This window comes from Varanus komodoensis, unplaced genomic scaffold (assembly GCF_004798865.1).
Source record: "Varanus komodoensis strain SLA01 unplaced genomic scaffold, ASM479886v1 scaffold28, whole genome shotgun sequence".
Taxonomy (NCBI): domain Eukaryota; kingdom Metazoa; phylum Chordata; class Lepidosauria; order Squamata; family Varanidae; genus Varanus; species Varanus komodoensis.
Window position 1 is genome coordinate 5,001,486 of NW_025335727.1, and position 21,101 is coordinate 5,022,586.

Below are 21,101 nucleotides of genomic sequence, written 5' to 3' on the forward strand. Positions count from 1 at the left end.
AGAGAGAGAGAGAGAGAGAGAGAGAGAGAGAGAACGAACGAACGAACGAACACCGGCACAGATGCAACATTATCTGGCCCTTAATTTATGTTATATAAATAGAAACTTGCTCCTTGCACTGTTTCTCACTCTCTGCACTTGGATCCTATGATCACCAGTGTATACACAAAAATGCAAGGAATTTGCATCTTGTTATCTTGTTTACTGTTAACATGTGTCTTAAAGTGTGGGGATGCTTCCGAACTAGCTTTTAGAGCTCAGTCCTGGATTGTCACCAGTCCTCAGGAATACCGTGTCCTGTAATAAATGGTCACATGCATTCTTCCAAACTTAGGAAGATGTTGTGCTAGAGAAAACTGGGTTTTGAAATATGCACGAGAGGAACATCAAGTTAAAGCTGTATCTGTGCAAACACATTTTGTAACCAACTGTGCAATTGAAAAGTTCAGTGGTACTCTTGAATTTGGGGGTGACGCTGTTCAGTACCATCCTTTAGTTAGAATCATCCTCTTCATCTTAAGACAAATATAATTGATTCAGAATGGAGAGCTCTTGATTCAGCTGTTGATTGGAATCTCATGTTTGATGGCAAACTTGGGATTTCAATCCTTTGTTTTCTGCTATTGAACAAAGCACAAGGCATGGAGCGGAAGATTGTTTTTAGTTGCATGTAGGTTGCTGCAGGAGCTTTTTCAGCTGAAGGGTGGGATACAACAACAGCTTCAGATAAATAAGCTGTAGGAAACAAAGGCCAAGCAGAAAGGAACATCAGGACAGCAGGTGAAGTGGGCTGAAGCCTGGAAAGCAGTCTCTTTGGCACAGGCAATGCAAAGCATAAGCAGGTGGGCTGGTAGGCATGTAGTTAGGTCAGGCAGCATCCTGAGTGACAAGTTGTTTAGATTCTAATACAAAACAAGGGGTTACTGTTGCTGGTTCTCCATTCAGTAGGTGCTTCCCTGTGCTTTATTTCCTGTATTACACTGACCACCTTCTATTTCTGGAGGGCTCACACAAGTTTCTTTGTGTGCAGATCTGCTGGCCTGTTAGCAGCCCATTAAACAGCCCAAACTGATGTCTTCTCAATTAATTGAACTATAAGCCCATCTCCCCCAGCAAGCTCATCCGGTGCTGTGCTGTGGTTGTGAATGCTGGGACTTGTAAGCCAACACATCCAGACATTCCCAGGTTAGGATGCTTACACTGCACCAACCATTCTGAAGATGCACCTTTTTAACATTAGGGACGTAGGAAGCTGACTTAGACGAGTCATGAGTTTGATCCTTCCAGCTCAGAATTGGCAGCAACTCTCTGGGGTTTCTGGTAGGAATTTTTTTCCAGCCTTACCTGGAGATGCCCAGGTTGGAACCTCTACATGCAGAGCAGGTGTTCTCCCAAGGAACCAAGTTGTTACAATGCAGCTGCTACATTCTGTGCTATTTAAATATTATTTATATATGTGCTTTGGGGCACAAACCTAACTTACACCTTGGTTTTCTTTATTTTAATTTCCTTCTTATTTTTATAGGGTTATATCCTTCGTTGTGACCTCATGGTTTAAGCGGGCATAAAGATGAGTATAAGCAGTGATGAGGTTAACTTCCTCGTATATAGATACTTGCAAGAGTCTGGTGAGTATTTGGCTAATAATTGTCTGAGGGGATGTCCTTTTGGGGCTATCATTTAAAATTGAATTGATATTCAAATGTATATCTGTCCTGCCCTATCTGTATGTTGTTGTTTTCATAGTGGCTGAAAAACAGACATGACTTCAGAATTTATCGGTTCAAACTTCAGTTCTCAGTTCTTACATGAATTCTCTAAGCAGCACTAGGGCTAAGCAAAGAGTAAAACTCCGGATGTATTGGAGTTCAACTCCCAGAAGCCCTTGCCAGCATTGTCAATTATCAGAAACACCAGAAGCTGAACTTGAAAAGATCTAGAGATCTACCATCTGTCCACCCCTGCATTAGAGCAGCAGCCATTTATCACCTCTCCTCACCTCACCATACACAACCCACAATATGTGGGTAATGCAAGTGGATTAATTTACCTGGTTCTTTGTAAGGATTTCTAACAGGCTGAGATGTGTGAACCACTTTGACTGAACTGTGGTGCAATATGGACACAAAGAGTTACTGTGAATTTTTATTACTAGAACTTTATCTCTTAAGTTTCACTTTTGCTTCTCTGTCGTTGAAAAGCACCTGCATTATTGATGAATTTTCAAATGTCACTTGAATCTTGTACATTGACTTAATGTAGAATGAACAAGAATGTTAGTATTGCAAGATGGCTGTCATATGCATATACATTGATCCAGAAACATTTCCAAGGCAGGAGTGTTTTTGGTAGCACCTACACTGTGGGATGCCCATCCTCATCAAGTGTGTTATTACTAGACTTCAGTCCATAAACAGCCCATAAAGACGTACTTGCTTTCAAAGGCCTTCTCTGATTTTTGATGTCTACTTTTGTTAGAGTTAGGTTTTCAAGTCAGTGTTGTTGCCTAATTAGGATAGATATTTTCTAATATTGCTGTGTCTTATATTTGCTAAGGCTGCAGTCCCTTAGCAACTTACTGGGGAGTAAATCCTATTGCAATCAGTGAGATTTACTTGTGAACAGAGATGTGCAAGGCCATGCTGTAAGTTGTTTTAAGTTGTTATCATTTTTTATGAAAAGGCAAGGTATGTGTTTAATCAGTAAGTACAATTAAAGTACTGTTAGAAGGTGCAGAATGCCCCAGAACAGCCGCTCACCACTAGGTTGGGGAAGTCAGTGCCGCAATCTTCCTTGTCCAGTTTCTTCAAAGACTTTGCAGGCCCTTCCTTGCAAAGTACGAGAGTCAGCTTACGATGTAATGAAGAAATGGCTGAACCAGTGGCTACTCTGATGCGCATTTTCTCTTTTCTCTGCTTCTGTGTTGTGTTAGGATTGGGCCACTATAAAACTCTCTCAGGGCAGTGCTAGGTACAGGGAGGTTCCAGGGCTCTGGCCCACAGTTACATGGCAAGCAACCATTCTGCTCCTGGGGGTTTCTTTCACTCAGGACTATATCACCTGGTGGCCCCAGAAACCACCGCTAGAACAGCTACTTTGCCAGCAAAGGAAGGTTGCTGTTAGCCATTCTAGCTGAACTTTGGCTGACTTAAAGATGGTGACAGGGAGGGATCCCCCCCCATGCATTAAAATTTAGGAAGCTCAAATAACGTGCTGTGAAAAACTGAATTCTGTAACCAACGTGAAATATGCAAATCAAGCAGATCCAGAGAGGGGGGTATGAAGATACACATGGGACTGAAGACATAACTGCCAGAAATCCTACCTGTAAGGCTTCTGAATTTTTACTAGTATGGCTCATGTGCTTTCAAAGCCATCTTCACATCGAAAGGAATAGAAACTGAATAAGCAACAAAAGAAAAGACCCTTTCTTAAAAATAACGCGAAGTCGTGCATGCCAGGAATGAATATGGTCTGTACAATGGTCAAGCATTTTCTGGGCTTGCATCTGTTTATGGAATGCAGCTCCTCCTGGCACATCACAGGCCTTGCTTCTGGTATAGCCAGGCAATAAAAGGGAGGCATAACCCCTGTTGAAGGATGTGGACCCAATAAAAAAGAAAAGTAGGATAGATGATTCAATAGCTTTCCTGTCGCTCTTACCACCACCTGTGATTTCCTGTGCTGTAATGCCCCATTTTTGGAAGGCATTCTACAAGGAGGCTCATCTAAGATCTTATCTGCCCAGGCGTTTGATGCTGCTGTGAGAGCATTTATATGCTTCATTTTGATGATGTGCTCTTTCCTTACTGCCACAATTTGCTATTTGTTATTTATTGATTTTTTGTTTGGGTGGGGGGAACTACAGAAAGTGGAACACCAAATAAGTACAGCTCATCCTGCTTCCATAAATAAGATACCTTACCCAGATAACCTCTACTTTTGAATGGGTTATTATGCGTGAAAGAGAATATCCTAATTTATCAGCCGGCCAACCAGTCAGGTTTTCCTTGTTAACCAGGCAGGTTATTGGTGATAGATATGAAATAAAGAAATGAGAAAATTACGTCTAAAAACAAAATGTTAATACATAAATGAGACCTGCACAAAAGGTTGGACCAGTCTGTTTCCATTTCATGCCACTCTTCCTTGTGTTCATTCATAGGTCCATGCCATCCCATTTCCATGTTAATTTACAAGTTATTTTTAATTACCTAGCATGAAATTGCGCATTTGAATATGTACTTACATGCATGTATGAATGTATTTTCTCAAAATATTTAGTTAGTTATTAAATTTGTTTAAAAGCCCTGTTAGCAGCATGTTCTCTGGGAGGCTATTACAGTATAAAATCAACAAATAACATAAATAAAATATCAATAAATAAAACACATTAATATAATTTTAAAACTGCACTATATGAAATAGAAATCTCTACACATAGAATTAGAAATCTTATATCTGAACTTTTTTTTCTAAATGTAAAAACATTCATATGGCTCTGTAGATTTTTGTTTATTGGTTTTGAGCAAATAATGACATTACAGAATTGAGAAAACAACAGAATTTAGCAGATAACATAGCTCCACATCCACGCATTAAAACATGAAGTCAAGTCAGGGCAATTCATATCTAAGCTGCAAGGAGCCAATTCCTATGCCCATCTGTTACAAAACATGGCAGACAGAAACATGTTTCAGCCAGATTTCTTCCAGAATCCCCCTTTCCTTCCTATTCCATGCACACTTTGAGCATGGCAAACTACTTGGGCTGTTGGGATGGGGTTGCCCCCTCAAGCTCCCCCCCCCCAATATTATTTGTCCTCCTGCAAGCTTTGGGGTTCCCTTGAGTATCCTTCTTATTTATGGATGGTGCTGTATTTGGCTATATAATGACAGGCATTTGAAAAATGAGTTCATTCTTAATATGTAGGATGGGAAAGACTTCAGTTCACGACATTCACTTCAGCAAATTCCTTTCTTAGTTTCTGCGCAGCTGGTACCAATCTTGTGACTGTGCTGTATGCTTTTCCTGATTAGACAGAAGATAAACTCTCTTGGATAAATCATCCCAGTATTGCTTCCAAATTAGTAGTTTCTTGGGAAACTTTTTTTTAAAAACTAGGAGCAGTGCAAATTGCACGAAACATAAGTGCAGACATTTTCAATAGATCAAGCTCTGCAAATGGCAGTTAATTAGAACATTTCATACTGCCCTTTCAAATTGAAAGCAATTGGGGGAGCATTGTTTTAAAATCTCAGTACAAGGAAGGCCTTCTCCAGAGAGGATGAAGACCGATCATAAAAATAGCTTCCTGTATTAAAGTACCAGATGTTCAAGCCAGAGGCTTGAACTACAGACTGAGGGCAGACCCAGACGTCGCAAGAAGCGTGGTCTGCGTAATTCTCCTGCCTCAGATGATCTTCAGGCACGTAAAAGGAGTCCAGCGTGGGTCTCTGTGTTTGGTGCAGTGTCAGTATTGTGTGGGGCTGATTTCTCTGCCTGCTGGCAAAATCGCTGTTATATGTTATTTATTTACCTAGGAGGCATTTGATAGTCAGTGCTCAGAAGGACTTTCAACACAAAAATACCAGTCAGCAAGAGTTAGAATCATTAACAGTGAAAACAAAGCATCAGCAACCTGATCCATAATAAGCCACATGTAAATGGCCTAGTTTTGGGGGGGTTTTAGGTGCCTAAGGAGAATACATTTTGCCCAGTGCATTTTGGAAAGCACTCTTTCTCCTTCCTTAGGGGCCGCTTCTCTGTCTTTGGGTGTGTCGAGAAAGAGCCCTTCCAGTGTATCTTGGGAGTGTGTCAACACAGACAGGATGTTGGAAGGATTCCTTTCCAACACATCTAAAGAAAGTGAAGTGGCCGGGGGCGGGGGTCCAAAATGGGTAGGGGATAATGAATATTTTCTTCAGACACCTGAAACAGCTCTCTTCCGCTTCTCTTTAGAAAAGAGATATGTAAAAAAGTTTGTTTATTTTTCCTGGTGCCAGGCCACCACCACTGAGGGTCTAGTGCATGGGTCCTCAAAGTAAGGCCCGCGGGCCAGATTCGGCCCGCCATGCCCTTTTAACCAGTCCGCCCCACAGGTTTTGCACTCTCTGGGCGTGCGCACAGCTTGCTCACAAGGAGGTCATTTTGGAATCGCTTGGAGTATCTCCTCATAGTCAGCACCTCACCTGGCCGCAGCTTGCTCACAGAGAGATTGTTTTGGACTCAATTGGAGAAAATGATCTCCTTGTGAGCAAGCCGGCACCGTGCTTTATCCCCACACCAGTCCGCACCTCCCCGCCGGCACCGCCTTGGTGGCCCGCAGCCACCACTGGCACCTGTCAACTGGCCCCTACATTCAAAAAGTTTGAGGACCCCTGGTCTAGTTTCTAGTCATCACTGAATGTGGTGCCCAAGGCAGCTGGTTTTAAGCTGTCTGTCTGTCTGTCTGTTTGTTGGTGTATTTTATAATCCTTTTTCCTTTCAAAGCAAACAGGCCAGCTTACATAATTCTCCTTATCCTCTCAGTCTTATCCAGACAGCAACAGCCCTGTGACGTAGGTTCTGACTGGCCCAAAGTCACCCAGGGAGCTCCATGGCTGAGCAGGGATTGAACCCAGATTGTCCAAGTCCCGTCTTCTCTTGCCGCAGAATTTCATGCCATAGCATTATTCCCAAGCTCTTCTGTTCCAGGAGCACCTGACACACTGCTTGTTTATGGCAAGGCTTTTGCTAATTGCTTTTGTTAACCAGGGTGTATTAAGAATAAGATAAGCATCCTTATCTTCCATATTTCCTCCATTTTTTAAATGCAAATTGCTGGGCAAATGCACCAGAACTGCACTGATCAGTGCTTTATAGGTCAACATTTTGAATGTGTCTAAAAATGTGCCTGGAGGGCGCACTTAGCTTTTCAGCTCAAGCCATTGTCTGAGATTCTGACCAAGGATCCAGGGTGCACTCCCTGGACTCAAATAGAGAGCGTGGGATCTTGCAGTCCCTGACGCCTGGCCCTGAGAGCTCCAAAGTTCTGACTTCGTGCAACTCACACCTTGGAATGCACTGCCCTTTTTGGAAAGCCCCACTTCTCATCCCCCACACTTCCTGTAGATTATTTCCTCAGTGACCCTGCTGCTTGATTCAGCCAAAGCTGAGCAATGTAATCATCCTTTTCCAACCTCAGTTTATTTGCTCAAAGCAGGAGTATGTCAGAGTTCCAAAACTTCCTTCCAAAACCTTTATCTGACAGGATCATCGTCAAGAGAGTATTACCTGCAGGGGGAGAGTTTAAAAAGGGAAGCAGTTCTTCAGTGAGCTATCCTCCAGGATCTGTGGCCATGAGAAGCCTTTCTGGAGGGTGCAGGGGGACTCCATGATAAATCAGCCGAACTCTGGCTCATTAGTGCTAGGAAGTGCACAGTCCAGGAAAGAGCTGAATACGCACATTATTTCCAGCAATGGCAGGAAGCTGGTTTCTGGCAGCTGAACCCAGCAGCGTGTGATCTTTACAGTGTAACTCCTTGCAGAACCTTTAATAACATTTTGGTCTTGCTTATAATAACCTATTTTAGCTCTTCTGCAAGCGTCAAGGCCATTTCTCCTCAGTGCAGCGAAGTATACCTTTGACAGATAATTCATGCTCCCATTCTCTTTTGCATTGCTTTGCCTGCTCTTTAGTAGTCTTGTTAAATTTTAGTAGTCTTGACAAATTTTAATGAGACTTAACTGTTCCACACTACCCCCCCACACACACACGCACACACAATCCATAGGAATGATGCACAGTGCACTGACAGCTAAAAACTGCAGGGTGTTTGGGAATTACTGTCGTAGGTAATACTGGAGCCTGCCTGCCCCTTGTACCTGTTGTACTGACATTCTGCTAGCTATCTTCCTTGGGACTTAGATGCTCCCATTTTGCTTGCATGCACACACAAGTGAAAATCTTGAGAAAGTTTTAGCCCTTGGGGAACAGAATGTTGTGCTACAGATCCCAATACTCACATTTTATGCCACCGAAATATGAAAATATGTTTTCTGGTTTGCAGGGCAACACATTTATTTTCAGGTTCCTATTTGAACTAGTCTTTGGGGAGGGGGTGGATATCAAACTCAGTAGAAAAATACTTTGCTGATTTTGTTGGTCTGGGAGGTTCTTGTTCTTCAATTCTAGTATTAACAATATTTTGAAGAACAATGCTAATGCTGGAAGATGTGGTGAATGGAAACAACCTCCCTGTGTCTTTCCTGGATACTTGTTGGCTTCCCTTAATGATTAGTCCCTTAATTTATTTATTAAAATAGTAATGTACCATTCTTCCAGTTGCTCAAAGTGGTTTGCAGCCAGTAATTTAAAGAAATGAAATAAAAAGAAAGCAAGATCCGCAAAATCCAATAACAACACTGAACAGCCATTGAAAATAAGAAAAGAAGGTTCATTTTGAAAAGAAAACAAAATAGCTGTCTTAACCTCTATTGGAGGCTGTGCAGTTTTGGACCTACCACTCTGAAAGCTCTACTGCTGCTATTACTCAGCCATAAAGTTGATGTTATAGTGGAGTCTGATGTTTGGACACCCAAAATCCAAAATGGCTGTAAAAAGTAGCTTATATTGTCTCAGAAATGGGAAATTTTTGCAGCTCTCATCACCTGTGAAGAAAAAACATAATGACTTAAGATGAATATCTTCCTTTTAGTATCAATTTATCCTTTTTCAAGGCAAGCAGATAACATATTGACATCCACTAATCTTAATTTCCCTTTTTCTGAAACAATAACTATGTTATTCTTGGAATTGCATACAGACTACTCTCAGCTTGGTGCTGGTGCACACAAATTTCAGTGTTTGTGCACACACATTTCAAATGCTTCATACTAAAGTTAATCTTCCCCTGTTGGTAGATTTGACTAAGATTAGGAAGAAAATAAGGATTGTTTCACTAGATTACAACAAAGCAGAAGTTAAATTGGTAGACAAAAGCAGCTTCTCTACTGTGGCCTTTGGCTGATGCTATTTAGTCCAGAAATCTTGAACAAATTTGATCATTCAAGACAAATCAGTAGTAACTCACAGAACACTGCTACCTCAGAATGCATGTGGGACAGGTGTATTGGAATCCCCCAAATGAAAAACTTGCTGTACATGGGAAAACAGCACAAAAGGGAAGAGTTCTAGTCAATACATTGTGCTGCTTCATATTCAGAATGTTACTTATTTGATTTAGATATAGTCTCCATTTTATGGGCTTGACCTTACTCCAGTGTGATAGGTTTGAAACATGTTCTGAAAAGTTCCAGTTCTGTGAGGACTGTACCATTAGCTTTTCCTGAACACTTGCAGTGGCACCAAAATGGCATTCAGTTAAAAGTGACAACTGGGCACTCGTAAGAGTTTTGTGTTGTGGTTGCTGGTGAAAACAGTAGTCCTGAGCTGACACCTTCTCTCGCCATCCATTTGATCAGACAACGTGCATGCTTTTCACTGGGCTTGGTTTTCCTGGTCTGCTTCCCTTCACTAGCTGCCTCTTGTTGAGGGCAGAGAAGCTCAGACCATGGTGATGTCACATCATGGTAGACATTGCTGAGAATAAAATGCAGGGCTGTTGTGCTTGATGAAGTCACATATTAAGTTCTCATAATGCGCTATTCTGGCCTTAACTACTTCCTGTGGGGTTAGATATAAATATGAATGAATGATACAGGCCTCTCCATATCATATACAGTATACCCCTGTGAAGTCGAGGTTCAGTGTTCACAGCCTCAGTCTTTCGCGGAATTTTTCCATGTGGCGGCTTGCTCACAAGGAGACCATTTCTCCGAGCGAGACCAAGTCGATCTCCTTGCGAGTAAGCCGGCGCCTCACCGTGCAGCGGCTTGCTCGCAAGGAGATCATTTCCTATGAGCGAGTCCAAACCAATCGCAAGGAGATCTGTTTGGACTTGCTCAGAGAAAACAATCCTGCGCATGCCCACCACTGCCCTTGCCTCGCCATTTGCGCACAGAGGCCCCCCCCAAGCCCGCGCCCCCCACCCGCACCACCTTGGCGGCCTGTGCCCATCACTGACACCAAATTCGCTGTTTTTCACAATTCACAGGTGCTCCAGAAACATAACCCCCACAAATTTGGGGGGACTACTGTAGTGCATATAATATTTTATTCCACTGTACCTCCATTAGTTGTCAGAAGATGCTGTTGCCACTTTGAAGACTGTAGCCATAGCAGGGAAAAGATAGAGAAATGATACATGGTTTGGAGAAAGTGGATAGGGAGACATTTTGGCTCCCTCTCTCATAATTCTAGTACTGAAAGTGTCATCCCATGACACTTTGGAAGATGGGTGGGAGATTCAGGGCAGAAAAAAAATGAAGGACTTCTTCGCACAGTATACAGTTTAAACCTATGGAATTTATTTCGTCATGGTGTAGTGGTAGCCACCAGCTTGGGTGGCTGTAGAACGGGATTGGACACATTCATGGGGAAGGGTAGCAACAGCTACTTGTCCTGGTGCTCCTCTCAGTATCAGAGACTGAATGCCACGCTAGATGGACTTTTGGTCTGATCCAGCATGGCTCTTCAGATGTCTGGTGACCTCCAACCAAAAGGTGAAAAGCCACTTTATTTAAACAGGCCTATTTATTTAGACTGAATCTTATTTTGCTGAAGTTCCTATTTAGGGAGCTTTTTAAATTGATTTGTTTACATTTATTTTTAATTAGCAGTATATCAAAAAGGAAATATAAGCAAAACAGGTCTCAGGTCCCCATAACTAATACAAATTCAGCTTCCATATCTTTATCTGTACACGGATCAGCAGTCCATACTGTCTGAAAAGGTATCCGAATGAGCTTGATGACTGCAGGATTAGGGATGTGCTAAGCCTACCTGGAACTGCTTTGCACCTGCCCATCAGACTTATTCTAGTGCTCGTCCCTTGCGAGGAAGCGAGCCGAGCACAGAGGAAATCTGCAAACACTCACGGACACCACCAGCATGTGATGTACGTGGGCATGGGCACAGCCAGTTATGTGCCCACCCACCCCAGTTATGGTCTGCCTGTGTGCTGTATTGGGGGCTGTGTGTTTGTGCCCGCTCTTGCGGGTGCCTTGCCCCCTCCCCCCTGGTCTCCTTTTGAAAAATGCTCCTCCCTTCAACTCTCTGCACAAACCCAGGCAACTTCTGCATCACTGGTCTGGAAGGACTCCTTTTGTGCAGCAGGCACACAAGAAGCCACTAGGCAAAGGTGCTTGATTCTGAGCGAGCACTCAGAATCAAGTGGCCCACGAGCAAGAACGCTTGTGGGCCACTCGCCAGGAACTTGGACTCACAGCTGCTGCCCTCTGGATCAGAGTTCAGGAAGCCAAACCAGGGAATCTGATAGATTTCTCACCTCCAGAAGATTCCTCAAATATCTGTATGTATATGTACAAATATAAATAAAGCAGTAAAGTTCATTGAATAATAGATAGAAGGTTTTCATAATTCCAAGCATATAGAGTAATCAACTTTGCCACTCTAAGGACTCTCCTGTGATGCACCGTTGCTGTCCATTTTCAGTCCACCTGTCTGAGGAATATAATTTAAAAACACATGGACCCTTGCACATAGAAACATACTAAACATATTTCTAAAGCAAAATCTATGGAAATAATAGCGCCTAACTAAAAAAGGAAGAATCCATTGCAGAGCCACCTGCACCACCTGCCTCAATAAGGAATTCCTTCACCAATGTCTAGCAGAGACAGTCAATTCTTCCTTACAGAATTCTGGCAGAGTCCAATTTATTGGAGAAGTTTTAATTGGCTGCTGTTTTTATTGTTTGCTTTTATCTGTTTTTATCTGTTTTTATGTTGCTTCTCGTTACGTATTCCAGTGTGGTTGTTCTTATGGTTGCCTCTAGCCTCCCTGTGCACCATGCTGAGAGACAGGATAAAAATCTAAAACACACCTGAAAGCAGTAGAAATCTTACTGAGTTTCCAATTGTCCCTGGTGGCACAGCTCTGTTTAGTTTTTGTTAACTGTTTCAGCTCAGATAGAGGCCTCTGCTAAACATTTTCCCAGCTACAGGGAAACGGCTTCTCCATGGCTGGGTGCTTCCAGGCAGAGGATTGGGGCAGTGGCCATCAGCTGGCACTGTGCAGCAATTTTCCACCTTTTCTCCCTTAGTGGGAGGAGGAGCAGTGAGAAAATATGGGGTAGTCATGAGCGGAAGTACGCACTGTCTGGACTACGCAGTAAAATTCTGAAAATGGGGCAGGAGGAATGTATGATGCAAGTCTCTTCTGGGTATTCAGTACAGTTGCAATAGGTGTCAGTGCACATGTTGGCAAAAGCAATTGTGGGGGTCTTTCCCATCTGATGGGCAACACTGGTGTTGTGGAAGAATTTTCTGTGAAAGGCCCTCATGATGAACCAATTTTATTTTCATCGTTTGTATACCGCTCCACATCTAGGAAGATAGTGGAATGGTGAACAATAAAAAGGTAAAATGGGGAAAAGGATTAAGAACAGTGAATTTAAAACATTAAAACTGTGGCCAGTCAGCAAGAAAGGCTTCTTGGAACAAGGATGCCTTCAGCAGGCACTGAAAACAACCTGGGATCAGAGTCTTTCTCTGATCTCCAGAGGCAGGGTGTTCCTGAGACGTGGAACTGAAGACCCTACTCCTGGTATACTCCAGTGTCCTCAGCAGTGGATAGGTTTATAAGGGAGAAAACTCTGTCTCAAAAACCAAAATCAATCCCACAAAATCAGGCAGATGACTGCATTAGATACCTCAACTGGAGTGGTGCTGACAGTGTCAAGTTCACTGCAGTTGCAAGTGCTTTTATTCCTAAAATGCATGCAAAAAGTTCATGGCAGTCTTTGAGGGACCCAGAACCCATTTGCTGAGGAGAGCTCCGGTACTCCTCCACCCACTTGACAGCTCTGCTGGTACTCGAGGATACAGTGGAAGCAGCAAGATAACGCATGTTTGCTGCCCACAGTGCTGCACAATAGGGTCATTTTTTTGCTTTAAGTATTAGTATTTGCATGCTAGCCGGTGTCCAGCCTGTTGCATCAAAAGCAGCTCCCCAGTATACAAAAAAGCATGTCAGGTTCTATGGTGCCAGGTAGGGCCCTGGGTGAAATTGCCTAAGTGACCGTCTGCATCTCACCATTCCACAGCACAGCTCGGGCCCAGTTAGAGCATCAGCTTTATCCACTGAAACATCCCCAGGAGCTTTCAGAAAATCATTGGATTCTTTCAGTCTCCTGAATTCAGGCTCCTGAATGAGCTGCCCGCCGATGATCAATCCCAGCCATTTGGTTATAGTTGTCATACTGCAGCCGTCATGAAGAACCTGTTAAGGAAAGTGATACGAGGGGCTTGGTGCATTTTTAAATGATGGTCTTAATGACTCTACATATATGTACATTCCAGCAGAAGGCTGATTCAGAACTGGTTGGGGTTTTTTTGTATTTTTCTCTAATATTTGGTGGTAATGTTTTTGTGCTCTCATTGGCTTTTTCCAGGAGATCCCTCCCTAGTCATTCTTGCCCTCATTTGTTCTTTATTTGCTTAATGTTAATAGTAAAAGTGGAGTCCATAAAATGGTGATAAAGTATGTGTGTACTCTTTGGGAACAACCCAAAGTTTCTCTTGAGTTTGTTTATGATGTAGCACAAGGGATGCGCATGACTCACATGTCGTTGGGATGTTCCCAATACTCCGTGAGGAATCTTGATCATATGTGCAAGCAGTTCTCAGAAATCACTGAAGAATTCTCAGAAGGAGTTCATTCGTGCATTTCAAATCTGCCACCTCAAGTCATTTGTGCAGTGCAACCTGAAGCTTTAGTTACAATTCAGTGAACTATAAAGACAGCGAAAGTCTCACTGACCAAATGTAGTACATAAATATTCCTGGCTGTGGGCTAGTTCACTCAGAGCAGCTATACTGTATTCTTTAACTTTGTTTGTATACCATAGAAAATTAAAAGAGAATAATAAGCACTTGTCACCGGGGGTTGGTTTAATTTGGAATCCAAACATGAGAGTTTGAGCTGGGGAAAGTTTGGGACACAAGCATCCATAAGCAGCCTTTCAATCCAGATTGATAATCTGCGAAGAAGAACTTTAATCAAATAGATCGCTGGCCTGTTTGGGGACCTCAGCTGACCCTGGTTGGATAGTCTGAACTGCACAGCAGGATACGATAAAGAGTCCCTGCCCCAAAAACAGTCAGAGAGGTGGACTAAATACCAAAAGCAGTTGCAACTGTTCTTTCTGCTGTGGCACTCCAGGAGGAACCGTTGCTGGTCTGAAGCACTTTTATTAAAATAGTAGCATGTAGCATAAGAGTAGCCCTAAATGGATCGGGACCAGCATCCCGGAGGGAGCACCTTTCTCCATATATTCCTACCCTTCCACTTAGACCCTCTTCGGAAGTCCTCCTCCAAGTGTCCTCCCCTAGGGAGATCAAAGGGAAAAGAACTTGGAGGAGGGCGTTCTCCACAGTAGCGCCGAGACTCTGGAATTCACTCCCCAGAGATATATGACTGGAGCCTACTCTTCTTTCTTTTAGGCGTCAGGTGAAAACGTTTTTATTTCAATGAGTTTTTTATTGATTTATTTTATTTTATTTAATACTTTTATATCTTGTTATAGATTATTTATTTGAATTTAATTTTGGTCACTTTATTGGTTGTGCTTATTGGTGTGTGTGGATATATTTTGTGATGTTATCTAATATTTTATTGTTTTATCTATTTTATACAATTATTGTTTTATTGTATTTTATGTACATTTAATGCTGTTTTAGCATTTGTAAGCTGCCCAGAGAACCTTTGGAATAAGAAATGGAATTAAATAAACAAACAAACAAATAAATAAAGTGAAGATATGGATAACAAAAAGAGTGATGTGACAGGATGAATATTCAGTGGATTTTCAGGATATGTCCCCTCAGATGACCAGCTTGGTGGCCCTGCTCGTGTGCCAACAGATAGCCTCAGATGGACTGCAAATTGCATATTTCTAAAACTCACAAAATCTGCTTAGGAATTGTGCATCAAATTGGCCAATTTGTATAATTTGGCACCTGGAAAGCATGCAGTTCTCGTGTGATTCATACAAGTTGTGCAACAGCCACATCTCTTTGGGTGCTGATTTACACTGGCTGACCAATTTTATGCAAATCTTGCTAGAGCTGCTTGCTTTTCAGGTCCCAGTTTGCACAAAATAGGCAAAATGCTGTGATCTGTAGGCAGGATGTCCATTGAGCTAGACCTGCCGTGTCAGCACAGCCCGAGGCAGAAGGTAGAACTCTTTAAATCAAGGTGGAGCCTTTTATAACATTTATCAAAGTGAGATATGAGTTGTACACAATTAGAACTAAAGTATTTCGAGTGAATCAAATGTTTAATTGTTCAGTAAAATTTCAAGTGATTGGTATTCATAGAATGGTCATATGCAGAATACTTCTGTTTTGAAGATTTTCTTAATAAAGCAGGTATTTTTAAATTAAGAGTGGAACTTTTGGGTGACTGCCCATGCTGTTCTAAAAAAAAGGATGAAGAGGTTTGTTTGTTTGTGAATAAGGTGGACTTCTTAAGGTGGACTTCTTTATATGCATTTCTGGAACATTCTGTGCGCTATAAATAGATTGTATACTTGATAAACTACCGGTGGGGGGCTTTCTTAGTGGTTCCCCCCCCCCCATTTATGGAATAACCTCCCCAGTGCAGCCCAGCTGATGCCAAATCAGTCATCTTTTTGGTGCCAGCTCAAGGCAGCCCTCTTTTCCGAGGCTTTTAAGGACTGACATGGCCACCTAGGGGCTTGAGGAGGATTACTAGCTATTTCAGTGTCACTCTTTTTTATTGCCATATATACCAGCTTATAAGACAACACTTGAAACCAGAAATAGCGAGGCAAAAATCGGAAGGTTGTCTTACACATCAGCTGAAAATTCATCATCATATTATATTTGTTTTTAAAGGATAGGTAATAAAGATAATTGTATTTATAAGCTTGTTTTTATTGATAATAGTTATAAAAAACCTTACTGCTAGTGGGAGAGTTCATACTGCATTGGATCACACTGTGAGCCTTGTGAATGGGCACAAGCCTGCCTCTGAGTCTGGCATCCACCCCGACCTCACCTAGTGGGGGGCACACCATCCTGGTCCAGCAGCAGCAGGGAAGGGGAGCATCCAGAGTGGTCTCTGGACAGATGCATAGCTGCCCTGATGGGCCTCTTGCCCGCCTCCCCCTGCACCTGTCTGCAGCGCTGGCCATGGCTGTTCTTCCCAGCCGACTCCAACCAGCCAGTCCCCATGCAGGCTGCTTTTGGCCTCCAATGAGTGGAACCAGCAAGGGCACAGGACTGTTAGCTAGAATACAGTCACATGACATCACACGAGTCCGGAAGTTTCCAGCTACAAATATTTGCACATACCGATGTATAAGAGCCCCTAGACACTGCAAATAGTGAAACAAGATCATCTTATAAACCCAATAAAGGACAAACACCAGAAAAACAGCCCTAAATATTGACCTCGTCTTATATGCAGGTTTCCTTATATGCCAGTATATATGGTATTCTTTGTATTGTTTATTTTTTACCATCTGTTTTTAGCTGTCTTTAACTTTTTAATTTAAAAAAAATCTGGCATTTTTATTTTATCATTTGTTTTTATGGATTGTGTAAACCTCCCAGAGAGTTTGAGCATATTAACGATAATGATAAGTGATACTTTTTCTCATGTTTTTCCAGTGTTTCACCGGGGTAAAACCATTGAAAGTATAATAAAAGCAGTACAGAAAGAAAGAGTTCTGGCCATAGGCTGATGATATAACTTTCCTTGTATAAATGAATACATCTTTATAACCTCCCCCTTGTCTTTAGGGTTTTCTCATTCAGCATTTACCTTTGGTATTGAGAGCCATATCAGCCAGTCTAACATCAACGGTGCTCTGGTGCCCCCAGCTGCATTGATATCCATCATCCAGAAGGGTTTGCAGTATGTAGAGGCAGAAGTCAGTATTAATGAGGTAAGGAACTCTTTCATTGTCTACAGAAGCTTTCGTATGCTTCCCTGCGATACTCCAGACTATCAGTCGCTACCCACACCTTTCCTTCCTGACTATTCTGCTCTGTGCTAAGTAGCTTGTGTTCCCCAGACTTTGAATAAGACCAGAATATTATGAAAGTACGTATGAGGGCAATCATTTGTTGCCATGTTTGGAACAGTGCTTCATGGTAGGGTGGGGCTACTGGGAGATCAAATTCCTTAATCCCAGTGCTGCTGTGCAGAGATCCTGTGCATAGTTTTGCAGAAGAAACTCCTACAAGTCTCACACTTCCTCAAACAGCCAAGGTGGCTGCACAGTGCTGGGAATTGTAGGAATTCTTGCTTTCCAAACATACATAGGATTGTGCCAGAAAGTACTCTTAATCATCATGTGGGTAGGATTCCTTCTTTTCTGGGAAAGCCTGAAAAACAAAAGAAGGATCCTTTGGCCCCCTGCATGTCTTGAAGGTAGCCGTACAACGATTTGGATTCCCAGATCTGAGGTTGAAGACCAAGGAATCCAGTCTCCTCCTCACCTCATAGCTGGCATGAAAAGAACCCTGGCAGGAAATAGGAAGTGACGGGGCCAAGGAGAGGGGCGTATACTGCAGCCTTCTTCCCACCCGCTGCGAAGCAACTAATCTAGATGCCCATCTAGCTGAACAGCAGAGCAGGTAGTCTGGCGAGGCAGAGTGCATCCAGCGCTCCTCCTGCAGGCCCCTGAAACTAGGGGTTTATGAGCATCAAGTATGCAATTGATAGGATTGCGTGCTTAGAGATGGTTCAGTGGGAGGCATCCTAGTAGTGAAATGTGACTTGCATGTTGCCAGATGGTTAAAACCATCTGTCACAATGCATGGATACCCACAGTGTTGCTCTGTCTTTCTTTCAGAGGCCACATGCGCCAGTTTAGGGATATTCAATACCAATTTTGAGGCAATGGAACAAATCGAGCAAAGGGCAGGCTATCATATTTTAGGGCATGAGGGCTTCAGGTCACCCTCATTTTGCCCAGTCTCGTCTAAGATGTATTTATTTTGACTACATACCCTGCTTTGTCCCATGGATCAAGTGGTTTGCCATAGTAGTCTTCCTTGTCTTTTTCTATCATATGAGGAGACTTTCCTCTTTGCCTAAGCATATATAACTAATAAAACAAACAGATAATTTCCCAGTCAAATTACTTTCCCATGATCCTTGCCCTGTGACCAAGAATTTCCACTCAAGACCTTGATTTTATTAACTTGAGCATATTCTTACCAAGTAGGTTTTCATCAAGCCCCTTAGTTTCTTCACAGTGGTCTTTTCATACTTCAGTTAAGATCTAGTATCCAAGCAAAAGGTTTGATCACCTTTGATATCCTTCTGCTTTTTCTTTTGAGTTGGGGGAAAGACAGTATTCACTGCTTTCAGTGAAAAGGATTCTCTGCAAGCAGTGTAAAGCCAGAGCAAGTAGTAAGGATGAATGAAGAGGACTGCCCATCACTTAGGGGTTTTCTGGGCTTCTAAAAAACCAGAGGGCATACATAGATGGGTTTCACGAGACTACTTTGGATGTTGGCTTGAATTTTTTATATTTTCCCCTTTAGCAATTGCAAAAGCAAATGCATTATTAGCAGTAAATGTACACCTGGATAATCTTTTCAGAAATGTTTTAGTCCCATCAGACTGGGTAACATTGCTTATTAATGTTTTAAGGCCTGGGTTTCCTGGCAGCTACCTTTGGAAGGAGGGGTGATTTTTTTTTTATTAAGGGAAAGCATTGGTGAGTTACATGTGGCCTTGTGATGCCTAATCTAGCACTAGACAACTCTTTAGTGTAACAGTTTTAAGTCATCAAATTATGTAAAGCAGCCTTCCCCTAACCTTGTACCTTCCAGACACAATTGGACTGCAGCACCCAGAATTCACAGGCAATGGCCCTGCTAGATGGGAATTCTGGGAGTAGTGGTACATATGCCTCCGAAGGTCACCAGGTTGAGGAAGGCTGATTCAAAATTTCCTATGTTTGTGAGATGGGAAAAGAGGAGACTTCAACACATATAGGCACCTAAAATTGGATGCTCTACATTTATTTAAATAGTTGAGTGTCGGTAGTCAGGAACAAAATGCAACTTAAGAAAGTGCCCAAAGGAAATGTGCAGATGTAAACTATGGATGTTTAAACATAGTTCTCAACCAAAAAATATGCTGTGTAGAATGATCCATATGTTTGGAATTGGAGCGCTAATCATCAACAGCTGTGCCACTAATGACTAAAGAAAAAATAGTTCTGTTACTGTAGCACAGTGAAATAGAGTTGTTTTAATGTGAGCCGCCCCGAGGCTTGGGTGAACGGGGCGGCATAGAAGTCCCCGAAAGAAAGAAAGAAAGAAAGAAAGAAAGAAAGAAAGAAAGAAAGAAAGACAGACAGACAGACAGACAGACACTTTATTTTTAAAATGTTTCTATGATAGAGGAGCTTATACTTTTCTTGATCTGTTGTACAGAATGGCAGCATAAATAAATACTTCTTTCTCCTAAATGCAATGAATTAGCGCAAGAGAGGGTACCATCCTGTGGCCACGAGGTGCTGCCTGGGCAACTGTAGGATAAGTTGGAGCCTCAGCATCTACCTCGGAAATGTGCTGCAAGGTCAGAGCTGGGCTCCAGCCAGTCAGTGCCCTCCCTCCCCATTGTGGCCGGCATGGTCCTTCACGTGCTGCCTATGGCTGTGTCTTCAGCACCAGGCCTGGAGAGTGGTTCAGGCAGTTTGGATGGGAGGAGCAAGACTCCGAAGTTGTTCGGGGGGGCACAGAGGAATCCTGTGGTGCCTCTGCCCCTCCTCGTGAGCAGGGGCAATAGACACTGACAGCCCAATCAATGATGGCTTTTGCAGGACTGGAGAAGCATGGGCATCTTTGCTCTGCACTCCTCCTGGATGCCCATACTCTTCCACGTTCTGAAAGTGATGGGCAGCTCCCTTGAAGAATTTAAGAAGAGTGCTACTGCGTCAGACCAAGAGTCACTTAGTCCAGTATTCTGTTCACACAGTGACCAGTGAACTGCCCGCAGGATCCCACCAGCAGAAGTGAAGTGGAACAGCCCTCCTGCCATGTTCGTTGTGGGTATTCAGCCCCTGATCCGGGAGGCAATGTATAGCCATCAGGATTAGTAGCCTCATTGCCTTATACTCCGTGTTTTTTCCCCGCCCCACTTTTAAATGTGTGGCCATTACTCATAAAGGCATAAAGGTTATAGGCAAGGATTCAGAAACAAAATAATTCACTGAGCACTTCTGCTTTCTTGGTTTTTAACCTGGAACACCAGAGTAAGAGATACTTGTGCAATTTAGAGAGTACTCTTATGGCCCCTAGGTAGTATCTGAGGGGCTAGAAATATTACACACACATACCATAGACAGTGCTATGATGTAAATGGGTGGAATCGAAGCAGAAATCCTCCCCACTCCCACTGCCTCTCCCAACAGCTACAGGAAGCCCTGCATTGGTTTCCCTTCCCAAAGTTGGTGCCATGCCATTGGGAGGGAAGGGAACAAGCATGTGGCGAGAGGCAAGGGGGTGGGGTGGGGAGAGATTGGATCCATCACATCATAGGCCGGCTAGATGGGCACATACATAGGACCACTCCAGCACAAAATACAGGAAAGGAGGACCAGGAGAGGCTCTACTATTCAGAAGCTTCTGTTCTCTGAGGCTTCCATCTAGAGGGTGTCGATCCTAGGACTGCACTCTTAACAATGTGTAAAGAACTGAAATATCACAAGTAGCAGCTATTAAAACACACACCCACACACTCCAGAAAGTCAGGCTTTAAAAGCAGCTGTGCTAATAGGTAGCTGGTGATTCTTCAGGCACAATGGCTTGGGAAGGTATTTAATTGATACTTTGGAGACAAGTGGTGAACAGCATGAATACAGAAAGTCCAGGTTCATGTCCCATGTAGGGCTGGGAAAGGATCCATCTCTGAAATGTGGGGTGCCAGTGATGGTCAGTGGAAGTGATATTGAGGGACACAGAACAAAATAGTAACCAATCATCCG

The 21,101-nt window shown here is 42.9% G+C and overlaps 1 protein-coding gene across 14 annotated transcripts in view; it reads left to right on the top strand.

Annotated features, from left to right (window-relative positions):
* TBL1XR1 (TBL1X receptor 1) overlaps nt 1-21,101 on the top strand; it is a 190,512-nt gene that overhangs the window by 141,539 nt on the left and 27,872 nt on the right. For all 14 annotated transcript variants that reach the window (XM_044434537.1, XM_044434533.1, XM_044434539.1 and 11 more), the window contains 2 exons: nt 1,526-1,628; nt 16,894-17,039. In XM_044434537.1, coding sequence (XP_044290472.1) covers nt 1,571-1,628; nt 16,894-17,039 — 204 coding nt within the window. In that variant the 5' untranslated portion in view covers nt 1,526-1,570. The remainder of the gene's footprint in view (nt 1-1,525; nt 1,629-16,893; nt 17,040-21,101) is intronic.